Source organism: Alternaria ethzedia (assembly GCF_023757985.1).
Source record: "Alternaria ethzedia strain BMP 0044 chromosome Unknown scaffold_3, whole genome shotgun sequence".
Classification (NCBI taxonomy): Eukaryota; Fungi; Ascomycota; class Dothideomycetes; order Pleosporales; family Pleosporaceae; genus Alternaria; species Alternaria ethzedia.
Genome location: NW_026056196.1, coordinates 1,786,054 through 1,800,767, shown reverse-complemented (window position 1 = coordinate 1,800,767; position 14,714 = coordinate 1,786,054). Strand labels below are relative to the sequence as shown.

The window sequence follows — 14,714 nt, the reverse complement described above, 5'->3', positions numbered from 1 at the left end:
CTTTCTTACAGCTTCGCACCCTTCTCCCTTTCCGCCAAAGCTCTCAAATCTTTCCGAAGAATCTTGCCTGCTGGGCTCTTGGGAATCTCATCCAAGAATATCACCTAAAAACGGGTAAACGAAGTCAGTATTTGTCTCACATACAGTTCGAGCGTGGAGACTACTTACACCTCCCCTCAACTGTTTGTGTCCAGCAACCTTCCCCTTGACAAATTCAATGACGTCTTCAGACGAGATCTTACTCTTATCAGCGACAACGTATGCTCTCGGCACCTCATTCGTCCCATCATCCGTCAAAACACCAATGACTGCAGCATCTAGGACCAGCGGATGACTGAGCAGCACGGCTTCCAACTCCGCAGGCGCGACCTGTAAGCCCTTGTACTTGATGAGTTCCTACAAAGTCAGCGTGTGTCTCCCATGCAGTTCGTACAGTCAGGACCAACCTTTTTCCTATCCACTATGTAGAACATCCCATTCCTAAACTCCGCGATATCACCCGTATGGAACCAGCCATCGTGGGTGAAAGCCTCTCTATCCGCCTCTTCATTCTGATAATACCCCTTACACACCACCGGCCCTTTCACCAGCACCTCCCCAGCCATCCCCTGTTCCACATCTCCTCCCTCATCATCAACAAGTCTAGCCCTCATATTCGGCAACAACATAGCCACACTCCCCGTATCATCCCTTTTCCCAGGCGTCATAATCGTCGCACTCCCCGTCGTCTCACTCAAGCCCCAGGTCTGATCCACAAAACACTCTTCACCACCCAGTTTCTGGCTTGCCGCGTGTTGGAGATCTTTTCCTAGTGGCGCGGCACCCGAGACGCAGAATTCTAGGGAGGCGAATTGCGTGGTTGCTGATGGGGATTTGGCGATTAGGAGAAGGATGGGGGGAACGGTGAAGAAGAAGGTTATGCGGTAGAGGGCGTTGTAGGAGAGGAAGGAGGGGAAGTCGAAGCGCGGCATCCAGTATACGGTGCCGCCGAGGTAGAAGGGGTTTATCAGGTAGCCTTGTACGCCGGCTATGTGGGCGGTGGGGAGGTCTGGTGGGGGATAGGATGGGATGTCAGCAAACATCTATGTCAATTTGCAATCCGGATAAGGAAGATATAACTTACGGGCGATTGTGCGGTATTCAAAACCCGGACGCTTCTCTTTCACCCACGCTTTCATCATATCCCCCGTACTAACCGTCTGGCTCACCATATTCCGGTGTGAAAGCTTTACGCCCTTGGGTAGCCCAGTCGTCCCGGAGCTATAAATCAGTACTATCAGACTCTCGTCCAGCTCTTTCCTATTCGTGATCCGCGTCCACGGCAGTAAATCTCCTTCATCAATGATGTCCTTCCCCGGCCTCGCATCTTCCCCAACAACCTTCAACGTCCATTCCCTCCCCTCACTCATAAGCAGTACACGCCCACCTCCACCCTGACCCCACCCAGCGTCCTCTGCAGCTCTAATCGTAGTCTCCAGGGTAGCTTGACAAGTCACGAGAATCTTCGAGCTGGCACCTTGTAGTTGCTTGGCTAGTTCGCTGGCTGTGCTTGCTGCGGAGGCAGCGGAGAAGATACCGCCTGCTCCGATAATTCCATACGCGAGAACAGGGAGGAGGTAGTGGCCTGTTGAGATAACGGAGCACACATCTCTTCCTGGGCCATAGGCGCCGATACCAAAGTGCTTGCGGAGGGCGGCTGAGGTGGCTTGGGTTAGGTGGCGGGCGCGCGATGTGGTTAGGATTAGACTTGGGTCTGCGGCTGAGACGTGAAGGGGAGTGTCTGGTTTGGCTAGGCTGTGTTCGGAGTCTACAAGGAGACGTGTTGTTAGTTGAGGAGGTTGTTGGGGTGGTGTTAGGTGCTTTCGCAGGGGTGGGCGTACCGAATAGAAGCGTTAGTACATCGAGGTCAGGTATCGGGTAGCTTTTCTCGGAACGATAGATGATTCCATCAGCCGTCTTCTCTACAACGGTAGCCATATTACTGCGAGGTTCCTTCCTATGCAAACACAATGTATGCGAATTCAACTAATAAAGCCCGACGAACGAAGCAGAAATGGCCACTGCGGTCAATGGTACCACAAGACGTCGTTCTCGTGTATTCGGTTATATATAATATAGCTAGAGTAGCCGCACGATCGCCGTTTCATAGCGACGCGTTTCCTCGGCTCCCTCGATCAAGTCTGGATTGGCTGTCGATCCATCTGTGGCTTCGGCAAGCCTGGTATGTCAGTACTAGCGAGTAAGCGGGGTAAGTCGGGGTAATCAACAGCAGCCGTGCTACTGGCCATCGTGAGGCTATTCGGTCTTGACTTATCAAATCGCTGGTAGAGGCCTTCAAGCCTTGCTCGCGATTTGCGAATCCTCGCGCCATGAGCGTGGCGAGGTCCTCGGAGGAACGTGGTTTTTCAACCTCTGCGTTTTGCACTCGGCTCATCATAGGCACCCTCAGCATCATCTCCATCGGCGTCGTCTCTACCAGCGGGTTTGCCAGCCTTCTTTGGCTTTCGTCTCTTCCGCTTATGCTTGACTGGTGGTTCTTCTGCAGCCACAGTGATCTCCATCGCTACTTCTCCTGGCTTTCGCGGAGGAACCTGAACGATCTTTTCACCAGGAGCTTTGGTTGTATACGCCATCGGAAGCACTGCTGGTCGTGCGATTGGAGGCAGCTCGCTCTCGTCGACTTTATTCTTGCGCATTCCTCTAGGGTTCTCTGCCTTGAGCAACGCAACGTATTCAGCGGTCCGTTTGGTATGCTCAACCTTGGTCATTATCTTCCAATTCTCGGGCTTGTCTGCTTCTCTCCACTTTTGCCAAACATCTTCGTGCATTACGCTCCCGCTGAGGACAACGAAAGCGCAGCTGTTCCACAGTGTATGAACTGCTTGTATGGGAAGCCACTTGGACCTCAGCTCGCCATGCTCCGCAAGCCAGTATGCGACCTTTGCTGGCGTAGGACAGATGTTGCGTAGATGTGGCTCGACGTAGATTGTGCGCTGGTCCCAGAATGCTAGGCCGTCGTCATCAGTGACTTCGAAGGAGTTGTGGGGTAGGTATTTGGGAGGGTACGAAGAAGGCTTGCGGCGGACATGGTAGCCATTGCTCGAGAGCTCTAGCATCTTAGAGGGGTGGTCGCGGAGTGCTTGCTGAAGGAGGATCTGAGAGGCTTCAGGCTTCAGGGAGGAGATATTGGGGTGTTCAAGTATGGCGGTAAGGTGGATGTCTGTGTAGCAAGTCAGTTATGGGGGACAACATAGACTTGGGTGTGTATACAATTCTCCTCGCCATCGACGGTTCTGTAACGGTCCTGCAGCCACTTGGCGCGTTGTTCCTCCTGGTGGGCATAGTCGGTGAAGATCAGCTCGATGCCAGCAGCAAGCTGACCAATGTACTCTGGCGTGACAGGCTTGGTGGTAAATCTGGGGCCAGGCTTGGTGGCTTTGAGGTCAGTCTGTTCTGGCTGGTCAGTAGGTGAGCTGGTTCTTGTCTTCTGCATCGCCTCGACCAGCGCATCGTCTTGGTCGCCTTCAGCAAGCGCTTCAGGGGGCGCTTGGGCAGGCTTGGGCCGCGGCTTCTCGCGGACGCCCTTGAGCCTGAGCGCTCTGGGAATGAACATGATGCTAGTAACCTGCTCTCGTGGCGGGGAGAGTTGGCAGCAATTGATGTCGCCAAGGAAGTTCGAGAGCCATCGCAGACCACATTCGCGACGCGCCGCGGCTCAAGCACGGACCTACGTCAGTCCCCAGAATCTCAATTTCCATACAGCGCTGTCTCGGCCAACGACCTCACAAACCTCCTTCATACCCGATTCCGCCTTCGACCGCCAAGATGGCCAAAGAGAAGAACTACAACCCCGTGCAAGAAGCCAAAAAGGCCGAGAAGCAGAAGCAGATCCGCAAGCAAAAAGCCAACCTCCAGACGCAGCGCAACGAGAAACTCGCGCGCCGAAACCCCAATCGCATACAACGCGACATTGACAACCTCAAAGAACTCGATCAGAGCGGCGCAATACGGCCACATGAGCGACAACGGTTACAGGAGCTGGAGAAGGATCTCGCCGCCGTCAACAAGGCGCGCGCAGCACTCGGCGACAAAGCGCCCGTCTTCAAGCCAGAGCGGCAATACAACAACGAGGACAGAGGGCGGGGAGGCGACCGAGGGGGCAGAGGCGGCGGCATTCTAGGCAAGCGATCGCGCGACGGACAGCGCAAAGACGACGACAGCAGCGACACGGACGACGACGTGAAGCGCATCCCCATGCCGCGCGACACACCGCCGCCCATACCACGGAAATACTTACCCCAAGACCCGCAAGACGAAGCCGCCGCGCCCGCCGAACCCAAGAAACCCACCATCGTCTACGAAGCTGCACCCCAGGTCCGCGATCTGCGCAAGGAAGCAACAAGATTCATGCCTGCGTCTGTGGCGCAGAAGGTCAAGCTGGCAAAGGGCGAGGGCCGGTTACTCGAACCCGACGAGTTTGACAAGTTGCGGGAAGGAGGGTATATGAATGAGGGGAAGAAGAAGGATGACACGGAAGAAGGTGCTGAGAAGGTTCCACGAACAGCTGAGGATGAAGAGCTGGATGCTTTCTTGAGGCTACAGAACACGTCGGCGGGTGATATGGCAGAGCAAGTTGCTGAGGCTGCGGTCCAGGAAGCAGAGTACAAGATGATGGCTGCTGAGGCCAAGGGGCAGATGGAGGGTATATCCGACGAGGCCAAGACGGCGGAGAATACACTCAGGCATGTGCAGATGGAGGAGGTGGAAGATGAAGATTTGTAGGACATGATTTGAGTTCCAATAATAACATGGATGAGTTCTGTCTTCACAAGTTTCGTCTTCACTTGGATTCACGTTCTGCTCTCAGTCATGCACCACAAGGTAAGTGTTGCTGGTAGAAGACTGAGCTAAGTCTCAACTCATGGTTTGCGAAGGCATGAGCAGTCAACTACCCACAGTCCATGTCAAGTCCGATTGTTAGAAATAACGACAGGCAAGTCACGGCAGAAGATAGGTTGTTGATCATTGTTATTTCATTCATGGTAGGGTATATAGATATGCGGCTTTCACGCCGAAAGGGTATGTTCCATCCATCGCAGTATCATGTTCGTCCATTCTCAGGTCTTCATGGTCGTAAGAGGAGGGGTGTGTATCGTGGCTACCAGGCAACAGGAAGAAGGAAGCGAGTGCTTTACTTCTTCTGGCCAGTGGCGCCGGAGAGGGTGTCGGAGATGCTCTGGCCAGCGTTGCCGAGAGCGTCCTGAGCTTGCTTCATGACACCCTGGCCCTGGGCGGAGGCGTCGTCGCCGCCTGAGCGAGTGGCGTCACCGAGCTTCTGTCCGGTGGACTTCTGGCCCTCTGGTGTGTATGTTAGTTGATAGCACGGTGGTAAGTGGTGAGTAGTGGAAGAGACGTACCAGGCTGGACCATACCGGCAACGCGGTCACCGGCTCCAGTGAGGCTCTCGCTGGCCTTCTCGGTGGTGGACTTCTGGGAGTCGGGGGTCACTGAGAGACTGTTAGATGATGCCAGAAGTTGGGTAAGACAGTAAGCTTACTCTTCTCGGAGGCTTGCTCGCCGAGACCCTTGCGGAGGTTGTCAGACATTTTGGTAGTTGGTGGTTGGTTGGTTGGTTGAGGGTTGAAAGTGGTAGTTGTAGTTGAGTTGATTGGAGTTGAGTGTGATGAAGGTTCGAGCAAAGGGAAGCAGAAGCAGTCTTATATACTACCCTTCAGCATCGTCCAGGCTGCAGTGACGTGCTACGAAAACCGTACGTCATCCCTCGCGAGGCAGGCACCGTAGCCGCAAAGGGTGTGGGTGAGAGAGGGCAGCAGCAGTCCTACCGTGTACTCAGTGGGCCCTGTTACTTGCTCCTTCACATGTGCGGTTGGCAGGGTCTACAGGGGTTCCTGCCAGGGTGTATACCAGTTTGCAGACGCCACAGCCCGCCACGATAGGTAGATCAGCACTTCCGCTATATGTGATTGATGGTAATCTGGCGCCTTTGCATGGCATTCGCGTCATCTGGGCACGGCTTAGGGTGGGTACGGGTTCCAGATCTCTGCCGCGGGACGAACACTGCCCCGCTACGAGTGAGATACGCTGTACAACTTGGATAGAGGGGCAGGTGCTGCCGCGGCTGCCCCTCTCCCATAATTGCTTTCTGAACTGGATAGTTGGTAGCGTAGCAGAGACATAGTTGGTAGCGCTGGATTAGCATCAGTTCTTTCTTGGTAACGGTAGACTATATCCTCGCCCTACTTCTAGCTCACAGCCATGCTCCGGAGTAGGAGCCGCTGTTTGCCAACATCGGGTACGCGAACAGGGCGAGGGTTTAGTGGGGCAGTACCCCGCTGACGTAGCTCAGAGGCACGAGGAAGTCGCGCAGCACGTGACCAGCATCATCACCATTGCACACTAACCCCAATCCATCCCTCACCACACCACGCGCTGCGCGTGCAAACATCCTACAGACTTCGACACGTCCAACTTCTGCAGTTCGGCTGAACGGCGGCAATCGACTTCACGCGTACAGCGCGTACAGTGGACGGCGTTGCTAATTCTGGCCTTTTGCCGCTGAGCGAAAACTTGTTTGACATCTGTCGCAGCCTATCCACTTTTCATCTCGTCAACGTCGTCAATGTGACGAGCCTTCGCTTGGGCGATTGGAAGCTGTGCACATCCTGCGCACAACTCCGATCATGTACTTACATAGAAGAAGCGGGCCGTTATCCGTTGCTGCGCTCTGCGCTCTGCGCTGTCTGCTGTGAACCTTGGCTGATCTCACAGCATCCGTGGCGAGGCTGAGTCCTGCCAACATCGCGTCCATTGGTACCACAACAACTGCAAGTCAGCAACAAGAAGCGGGAGAAGAGTTGACCTATTTCCGGCCGCAGCTACGGCCTCGAATCACTATCGGAGAACTGGCCCTTGTCTGCACGGCGAGGTCTGCGGTCTCACCTGGCCGGCCGCAGTCACCCTTGGGCCGAGCCCGCGCACAACTCAGATAACGCCGGCTATAGTGTACTCCTATAGCTGATACCAACATCGCCCTATGAAGGCGATCGCCAGCATGATGCCAGCATGGTCAGCAGTCGGAAGTACGACCGTCGGATGCTCGATGAAAGCTGCCTTGGAGGCCTGACAGCCACATGCAATAGCCAACAACAACGTTCGACCATTGTCTTATACGGGTCGCATGCATTCGAGTCTTACCGCGCGACTTGGAGTCGTCTCCCAACTGTGCCGTCGGCGTCGCGCGATATCCTCAGGAAGGGCTCGCCGTTACACGCGATGCTCCTGAGCGAACTCCCAGGGTCGGCAAGGCTGGACAACGCTTCACAAGCCACGAAAGGGCCCCTGTGCCACAAGCGACCTAACCAAACAGGCGATATTTCAGATATACAACCAATCAACCTTCAATCTCCCATATCTGCCTTACCAATAGGTATACCCAGCGTCTGTTCCCCGTGTTTCAGATCGGATCCGCTCTAGCGCTTTCCTAGACAGTAGTCGCTTCATGATAGGGTCCGCGTCGATCAGGCTCCGACAAACCTAATTTTACTTACCGCTGCACAGTACCAAACCTCACCGTTTGGTGTATGGACATGCCCTCTATCACAGTCATTGACTCGTCGACGGCTCTCGCCCGCATGAGTCTCCATGCCTGACAATCCGCAAGGCCGCCTGGCTAGCTGTGCCACAGGCTCTAACAATAGCTCAAGCACAGGAATGGCAGGGATGACTTTATGCGGCAGAGAATGCCATAGGTACATTCGATATGTCGAACAGGTTTGCTTGTGTACAGTATCCTCTTGGAGTTCTCGGCGTTATCTGCACTGCCGTGACTAGGATCGAACTCACACGCCAGCCTACAGTCCGGTTCCTTGATACATCTGCCTGAACTTTCGAAGTCGAGGTCGCTTCGGTCAATGTCACAGCGTCTGGAGAAAACATAAAACACAGAGCGGTTCGCCTCCGTTAGTTGTCACTTCCTTATCAAGCCAGCATCCTCTCATTGCGCTCGAAGCACTTCAGTAATCCCTATTGTCACTATTGCTTAATCCACCATGAAGAACCTCACAGCGCTGTTGATACCTCTCCTCTACTGTACTCCTACATACGCAGACTTTGCCGACGACGCATTCTCGGCGATAAAAACCCTACAAGAAAAATGGTACAACTCTGATACTGGTTTATGGTACGTCGCAGTCCACTCTCACAATGGCCAAATCTAATCTCTACCAGGAATGACTTATGGTGGCAGTCTGGCAACATTATCGAGACCGTCGCGCGCTTCGGTATTCAGGATGCCGACTTCAAGGAGCACGCCATTAACATCGTCTCCACCACATACGCCAAATCGTCCCAACAGCACGGGGCAGATGGGTGGAAGAACAAGTTCTACGATGACGAGGGGTGGTGGGCCATGGGCTGGATAGCCTCATACGATCTCACTGGAGACATGAAGTACCTCGACACAGCCAGAGACATCTTCGCCGACATGACTACAGGCTGGGACGGCAATCGGTGTGGCGGCGGCCTATGGTGGTCCAAAGACCGCGACTACATTGCTGCCATCTCAAACGAACTCTTCTTATCCGTTGCTGCCCATCTGGCAAACCGGGCTGAGGGCCAGATGAAAGAGGACTACACCAACTGGGCTGAGATGGAGTGGGACTGGTTCGAGAAGTCCGGTATAATCAACTCCGACAGCTTAGTAAACGACGGCATCGATCCATCGAGCTGCAAGAACAACGGCAGAACAACCTTCACTTACAACCAAGGCATCGTCCTAGCTGGTCTCTCGGAATTAGCTCGCGCAACAAACAACGGCGATTACATCGAAAAGGCCTACAAGCTCGCTACGGCGTCGACTTCTAAACTCAGTGACGGCAGCGGTATCCTCACCGAGCCTGCTGATTATCCTCTCGACCCCGTCGCCTCGCAGTTCAAAGGCGCATACGTTCGCGGTCTATCAACGCTGTATGAGAACGCACCACAAGAAGGTGTACAACAATTCTTCATGCGCAATGCGAATGCGGCGAGAAGTCAGCCTAGGGTTGACGGAGGTGTCATTATAGACCGGTGGCAGGGGCCTAGTGACAGTGGCAACCCGAGCACACATGCGAGTGGCATTGACATCCTTGTCGCCGCTGCGCTGGCTGGAGAAGCTTAGGATGACTGGCATGCGTTCCTGATTCTAGTAATGTTTTATACCCCCTTCTGTTTTCATTTTCTCGGTTGTTCGGCGCTGGATTTCGCGGGCTTGTGGTCATCTTCGTCGGAAAAGACTTGTGGTCATCTTCGTCGGAAAAGACAGTCATTTTGTTTAATGGTAATTACGAATTTAACGACACATCAACATCGATCTCCGAATGATACTATTCATGAACTTTCCTGATCTCGTTGTTGGTGGATGTGCCGGCTACATGGACACGGGCCAAATCCAGTAAAGTTTGACCTGCACCACATGAACGGCACACTCGCTAAGCTCCCAGTGAAACCTCGACCGGGCTCTTCCGGGCATCGCACGAAATCTCACAGGAGAAAAGCCATACACTTAACTTCATTGACACCCTGCACGCATTCGCGTTCTCTTGCGCCCTCGCTGTCGAGCACGCAATGTTGCGGGGAAGCTCCGGCGTGGCCGGCACTTGTGCACGAGCGACGCGAGGTCGCGCCCAGACAATAGCATCAACGTTGTTCCCAGCTCCACTCTCCTACACTTATCCGAACGCGTCCAGTACGTCCTCGCCTCACGTAAAACGTTTTACCGAAGTGCCTTAGTCAAATAACCGCGCAGATGCAAGTCGATAAGGCTACAGCTGCGCACTGTCCTTGCTCGAAGATACGCCCCGATCATTGCACACGGCGATTGAGGCTAGAGGCGGCATGCATGCTGCTTTGTTTGTTGGCGGCTGCAGGTCTTGCTGCTCATGGTAGGGTAGATACGCCCGTGGTTACACCGGTTTGGGAGGGTGTTGTATTGTCAGAGGTGCTGTCATGCCGGGTCTATCTGGGGATTCGGGATGTGCAGAGAATGCGTGATGTAAGGTTTGCGAGCTTTTTGCCTTGTTCATCTTGTGGGTATCGGGGCTGGAGTGGAAGAGCTTTGTCTTACATATCAGACCTCGTTGTTGGGAGACTCTCGTCACATTCCACACGCTCTTCGTTTTTCTTCATCTACCTCTCTCGTCATGGGCTACGAAGCGAATAAGTACCGGTCATGGCTGCCAAACTTCCTCAAGAAGACGACTCAAGATGACGCCACGCCTGATGAGCGAACGTCTCTTCTCCCAGACTCGCAGCATGAGGAATGGTCTACTGGCGAAACCCACGAACTCGAGGATGACACTGCATCAAAGTCCCAACTTATCCTCCACGAATTCTGGGTACTGTTCAAAGGATCACTGCCTGTGGTCGTAGCATACGCGTTGCAAAATTCACTGCAAACAGTATCCGTCCTCATCGTCGGACGCCTCTCGCCAGAAGCATTGGCAACCGCTGCCTTCTCGTATATGTTCGCAATGGCTACTGGTTGGCTCGTCGCTCTTGGCGGCACGACCGCGATCGACACGCTGGCTTCTGCCAGTTTTACCGGAAGCAAAAATCGACATGACCTGGGTATCATCCTCCAGCGCGCATTCGTCGTTCTTCTACTGTTCTACATACCCATCGCTATCGTGTGGTTCTGCTCCGAGCCGCTCTTCAAAGCTCTCGGCCAGGAGGACTATATCGCCAGAGACTCGGCAAGGTTCCTCTCGGTGCTTGCCCCAGGTGGTATCGGATACGTATACTTTGAGGCGTTGAAGAAGTATATGCAGGCTCAAGGTATGGTTCTTGTTCTGCCGCAATCCGGAAACACATGCTGACGTACTCAGAAATTATGAGACCCGGAACATACGTCCTCTTGATTACCTCCCCCCTCAGCGCCGGTCTGAACTACCTCTTCGTGTACACTTTCCAGATGGGCCTCCTCGGCGCTCCGCTTGCTACCGGCATCGCATACTGGGCATCCTTTCTTTTGCTGCTCGCATATGCTCGCTTCGTCGACGGATGGCAATGCTGGGGCGGTTGGGACCGTAAGTGTCTACAAAACCTTTGGACCTTCTCACGGCTTGCTTTGCTCGGAGTTATACATGTCGGCACGGAATGGTGGGCGTTTGAGATTGTTGCGCTTGTTGCAGGCAAACTCGGCACGATACCACTCGCCGCGCAAAGTGTCATCATGACCACGGACCAAGTTATGAACACCATTCCTTTCGGAGTTGGTGTCGCTACCTCGTCGCGTGTCGGAAACCTCCTCGGCGCACGCAATGCCAAAGGCGCCGCCAGAGCTGCCAACGTGGCTGCGGTACTTAGCATGTTGCTCGGTGCGCTTGTACTCGCTGTCCTCATGGGAGTGAAGGACTTCTACGCCAAGATCTTTAACGACGACGCGGAGGTCGTCAAGCTCACTGCAAAGGTAATGCCTTATGTTGCGCTTTTCCAGATCGCAGATGGACTCAATGGCAGCTGCGGAGGCGCTCTCAGAGGCATGGGTCGACAGCATATTGGAGCAACGGTAAACATTGTCAGCTACTACTGCGGAGCTTTGCCACTCGGCATCTGGCTTGCTTTCCACGGCTGGGGTCTTGGCGGCTTATGGGTAGGCCAATGCATCGCCCTGTATCTTGTTGGATTTGCAGAATGGGCGATCGTTGCGTGGAGTAACTGGGACTACCAAGTCAAGAAAGCTTTCGAGCGGATGGATTCGGATGACAGGGCGGAGCTGGGCGTGCCTCCAGATGAAGCAGCGCCGGTACACAGATAGTGGCCTCGCATCATTGAGGTCGATCGGACCTCGGAGGTATTAGCAACGCGTCTTACTGTGTAGACGCACGGAATAGAGATAGATAGCTGTCCGGAGCCACCAATGCACGAAGTGTCAAAAATTACTCGATACGTTAAGCGAGACGTTTTTAGTGCCGCCGGTATCTGAACCCTGGCTCCGCGAACGAACCTCACTCCTCATCACATCATCACCTCCGCACAGCTACCCGATCGCTGCGTACCCCACGCCTTGCTTCCTCCTCAATGGCATGGAACCCCGTACTGGAAACGCGTGAGTGAACGATGTATGCAACCGTGCATGCGCTGCACCTCGGCCCATCAATCGACCGCCTAACCTGCCACGGAGATCGCACTTGAAGGATGCATCCGGATCACACAATTCTTATCGAACCAATCCGCGTACCATACAACAGCTACGAAAGACCGTTACGTAGAGGTATAAAGCTCTAGACTACGTAACAACCTCACCGGAAAGCTCACTTGCATGCATGAGCTAGTGTAACTTTGCTACGCGTCTTGACTCGCTTCAGATAAGGCTGCGATACCCAGAGATCGAGGCTGCTGAATATCCGCGTTACATATCGTCTATGGAGAAGGTTACTGGTCGGATTCCCCGGGTTTTATCACCGTGGCGCCCGTCATTGTACATGCGTGCATGGCGGGGTGGGTATCCACATTGATCAGCAACGGCCGGTGCATGTCGTTCTCGGTGAAATGAAGTTGCGCAAGAGTACGAGGATGAGGTGAAGAGCTGGTGAGACCATCACGGTATTCAGATGGTTATTCAAAAGGGAGACATAGTTGACTGCAAAATAGTCCAGTCCGATTCTCATTGCGGCACTTCTTCGCCTCCACGCGCGAAGCACTCAACTTCGAGTTCACAACCTACGTCAACGCAATATCGAGCCCGGTGGCTTCTCCAAGAAGCTACTAGCCGATTGGAGGCAGTACGGTGCTATGCCTGCAGACGACATCATCATGGAGCAGGGGTAGCTCCAAAAAAAAGGGTTGTTTACCTAACAGCAGTTTACCTAACGTGAGCTGGTCAAGCAAGTCACTGATAGAGTTGCGCTCGATATCTTCAGCTATTTACTGCGAGCTCTCCGCGGTCCCCAGATCTGTTCATCCATCTCTTCTCCTCTAGTTTCGCTCCATCGTTATCCTGAGACTCCAGCAAGATGAGGTTCACTCCCGCGCTTTTGAGCTTCGCGGCTACGGTAGCTGCGCACGGCGATCACGGTCACGACCAAGACCCTTTGAATGGTCCTCACGAGGGACTGTGGTACAACACACTTCCTGGTGATGGCGGCAAACAAGTACGCATCGACAGCTCGAAACGACGCCGTACAACACTAACTTACGTGACTGCAGGCCGATTCCATCTTCTCCGGCATATCCACATTCGGCCGCCTTCCATACCACCCATGTCTCTCCAGCAACACGCAGTTCGACATTGCGTTCATTGGTGCGCCCTTTGACACTGGCACATCCTACCGCCCAGGCGCTCGCTTCGGGCCCAGCGGTATCAGACAAGGTTCCCGCCGCCTCAATCTCTAGTATGTTTCCTTAAAAGCAGTCGCATGCTTACTTTTATTGTGTCGTGATCCAAAGGCTCACGCAGAATTGGATTTAGTGGTGGCTACAACGTTCCACTCGCGGCGAACCCGTTCAACTCGTGGGCTAAAGTTGTGGACTGCGGTGACATTCCCGTTACTTCGTAAGTTACTTTACGTCCTTACGTGCTTGAGAAGCTTGTGTTAGGATGTGCTAACTCGTTTGCTCGTGTAGATACGACAACGCGTACGCGCTGCAGCAGATCGAGGAAGGCCACAACCTGCTGTTGAGCCGCCCACCACACACACATGCCAACAAGCCCGGTCCCTCAAAGACAGGCAAGACACTCCCTCGTCTGATCACTCTGGGAGGCGACCACACCATCACACTCCCTCTTCTCCGTTCCATCAACCGGGAATATGGCCCCATTACCGTCATCCACTTTGACAGCCATCTGTAAGCCCCACTCCTTCTTCATCACCTCCCTATCCTATATCCGCTAACACCCACCAGCGACACCTGGCGCCCCAAGGTCTTCGGCGGCGCACCCTCCGAACAAGCCAGCATAAACCACGGCACCTACTTCTTCCACGCCGCCCAAGAAGGCCTCCTCGCAAACGACACCAACATCCACGCCGGCATCCGCACGACCCTGTCCGGCCCCTCTGACTACGAAAACGACGGCTACTGCGGCTTTGAAATCGTCGAAGCACGTGAAGTCGACAAGATCGGCACCGATGGCATCATCAAGAAGATCCGCGAGAGGGTTGGTCTGGAGAAGCCTGTGTATCTGAGTATCGATATCGATACGCTGGATCCTGCTTGTACGTTACTAAATCTTTGGGAGAGTTGAGTTATAGATTGGATGGCATAGCTAACGTGTATGAACGCACAGTCGCACCCGCAACCGGCACCCCCGAAACCGGCGGCTGGACCACACGCGAACTCCGCACCATTATCCGCGGTCTCGAAGGCATCAACCTCATCGCCGCCGATATTGTTGAGGTAGCACCCGCTTACGACACCAACGCCGAATTAACCACTATGGCTGCTGCTGTGCGTTTCTATTTCCTTACTCTCCTTGGCTCGATTATGTATATGCTGGTTTGGGGCTTTCGCTGACGGGATACATTCTAGGATACGCTGTATGAAGTTATGACGTTGATGGTCAAGAAGGGACCGTTGAGCTATATGGGGGCTCCCAAGGAGATCATGGAGTTGTAGATGATTCGATGGTCTTTTGATGACCTGAGGTGGTGTTGGGCCGGGAGTTGTGGGGATGGTGAAGCACGGGCGATATCGGGCGTTGAGCGAGCTCGGGTTCA

At 54.0% G+C, this 14,714-nt stretch overlaps 6 protein-coding genes across 6 annotated transcripts; 4 read left to right on the top strand and 2 right to left on the bottom strand.

Moving 5' to 3' along the window:
* Window positions 1-5: 5 nt before the first annotated feature.
* On the bottom strand, window positions 6-2,288 carry J4E87_002092 (uncharacterized protein; the record flags this gene model as incomplete). The annotated part of the gene is made up of 5 exons (XM_049373731.1): window positions 6-104; window positions 169-396; window positions 447-1,048; window positions 1,124-1,696; window positions 2,282-2,288. The coding sequence occupies 5 exons, from the start codon at window positions 2,286-2,288 to the stop codon at window positions 6-8; spliced, it is 1,509 nt and encodes a 502-aa protein (XP_049237101.1).
* Window positions 2,289-3,825: 1,537 nt separating this feature from the next.
* On the top strand, window positions 3,826-4,782 carry J4E87_002091 (uncharacterized protein; the record flags this gene model as incomplete). The annotated part of the gene is made up of 1 exon (XM_049373730.1): window positions 3,826-4,782. The coding sequence occupies one exon, from the start codon at window positions 3,826-3,828 to the stop codon at window positions 4,780-4,782; it is 957 nt and encodes a 318-aa protein (XP_049237100.1).
* A 409-nt stretch (window positions 4,783-5,191) lies between these two features.
* Window positions 5,192-5,606, bottom strand: J4E87_002090 (uncharacterized protein; the record flags this gene model as incomplete). Its single annotated transcript, XM_049373729.1, has 3 exons — window positions 5,192-5,358; window positions 5,418-5,507; window positions 5,558-5,606. 3 exons carry the CDS (start codon window positions 5,604-5,606, stop codon window positions 5,192-5,194), a joined length of 306 nt encoding a protein of 101 aa, XP_049237099.1.
* A 2,463-nt stretch (window positions 5,607-8,069) lies between these two features.
* On the top strand, window positions 8,070-9,178 carry J4E87_002089 (uncharacterized protein; the record flags this gene model as incomplete). The annotated part of the gene is made up of 2 exons (XM_049373728.1): window positions 8,070-8,200; window positions 8,248-9,178. 2 exons carry the CDS (start codon window positions 8,070-8,072, stop codon window positions 9,176-9,178), a joined length of 1,062 nt encoding a protein of 353 aa, XP_049237098.1.
* Window positions 9,179-10,199: 1,021 nt separating this feature from the next.
* On the top strand, window positions 10,200-11,815 carry J4E87_002088 (uncharacterized protein; the record flags this gene model as incomplete). Its single annotated transcript, XM_049373727.1, has 2 exons — window positions 10,200-10,833; window positions 10,884-11,815. The coding sequence occupies 2 exons, from the start codon at window positions 10,200-10,202 to the stop codon at window positions 11,813-11,815; spliced, it is 1,566 nt and encodes a 521-aa protein (XP_049237097.1).
* A 675-nt stretch (window positions 11,816-12,490) lies between these two features.
* Window positions 12,491-14,613, top strand: J4E87_002087 (uncharacterized protein; the record flags this gene model as incomplete). Its single annotated transcript, XM_049373726.1, has 9 exons — window positions 12,491-12,498; window positions 12,657-12,824; window positions 13,010-13,151; window positions 13,207-13,391; window positions 13,469-13,552; window positions 13,624-13,845; window positions 13,903-14,213; window positions 14,285-14,445; window positions 14,527-14,613. The coding sequence occupies 9 exons, from the start codon at window positions 12,491-12,493 to the stop codon at window positions 14,611-14,613; spliced, it is 1,368 nt and encodes a 455-aa protein (XP_049237096.1).
* Window positions 14,614-14,714: the final 101 nt, after the last annotated feature.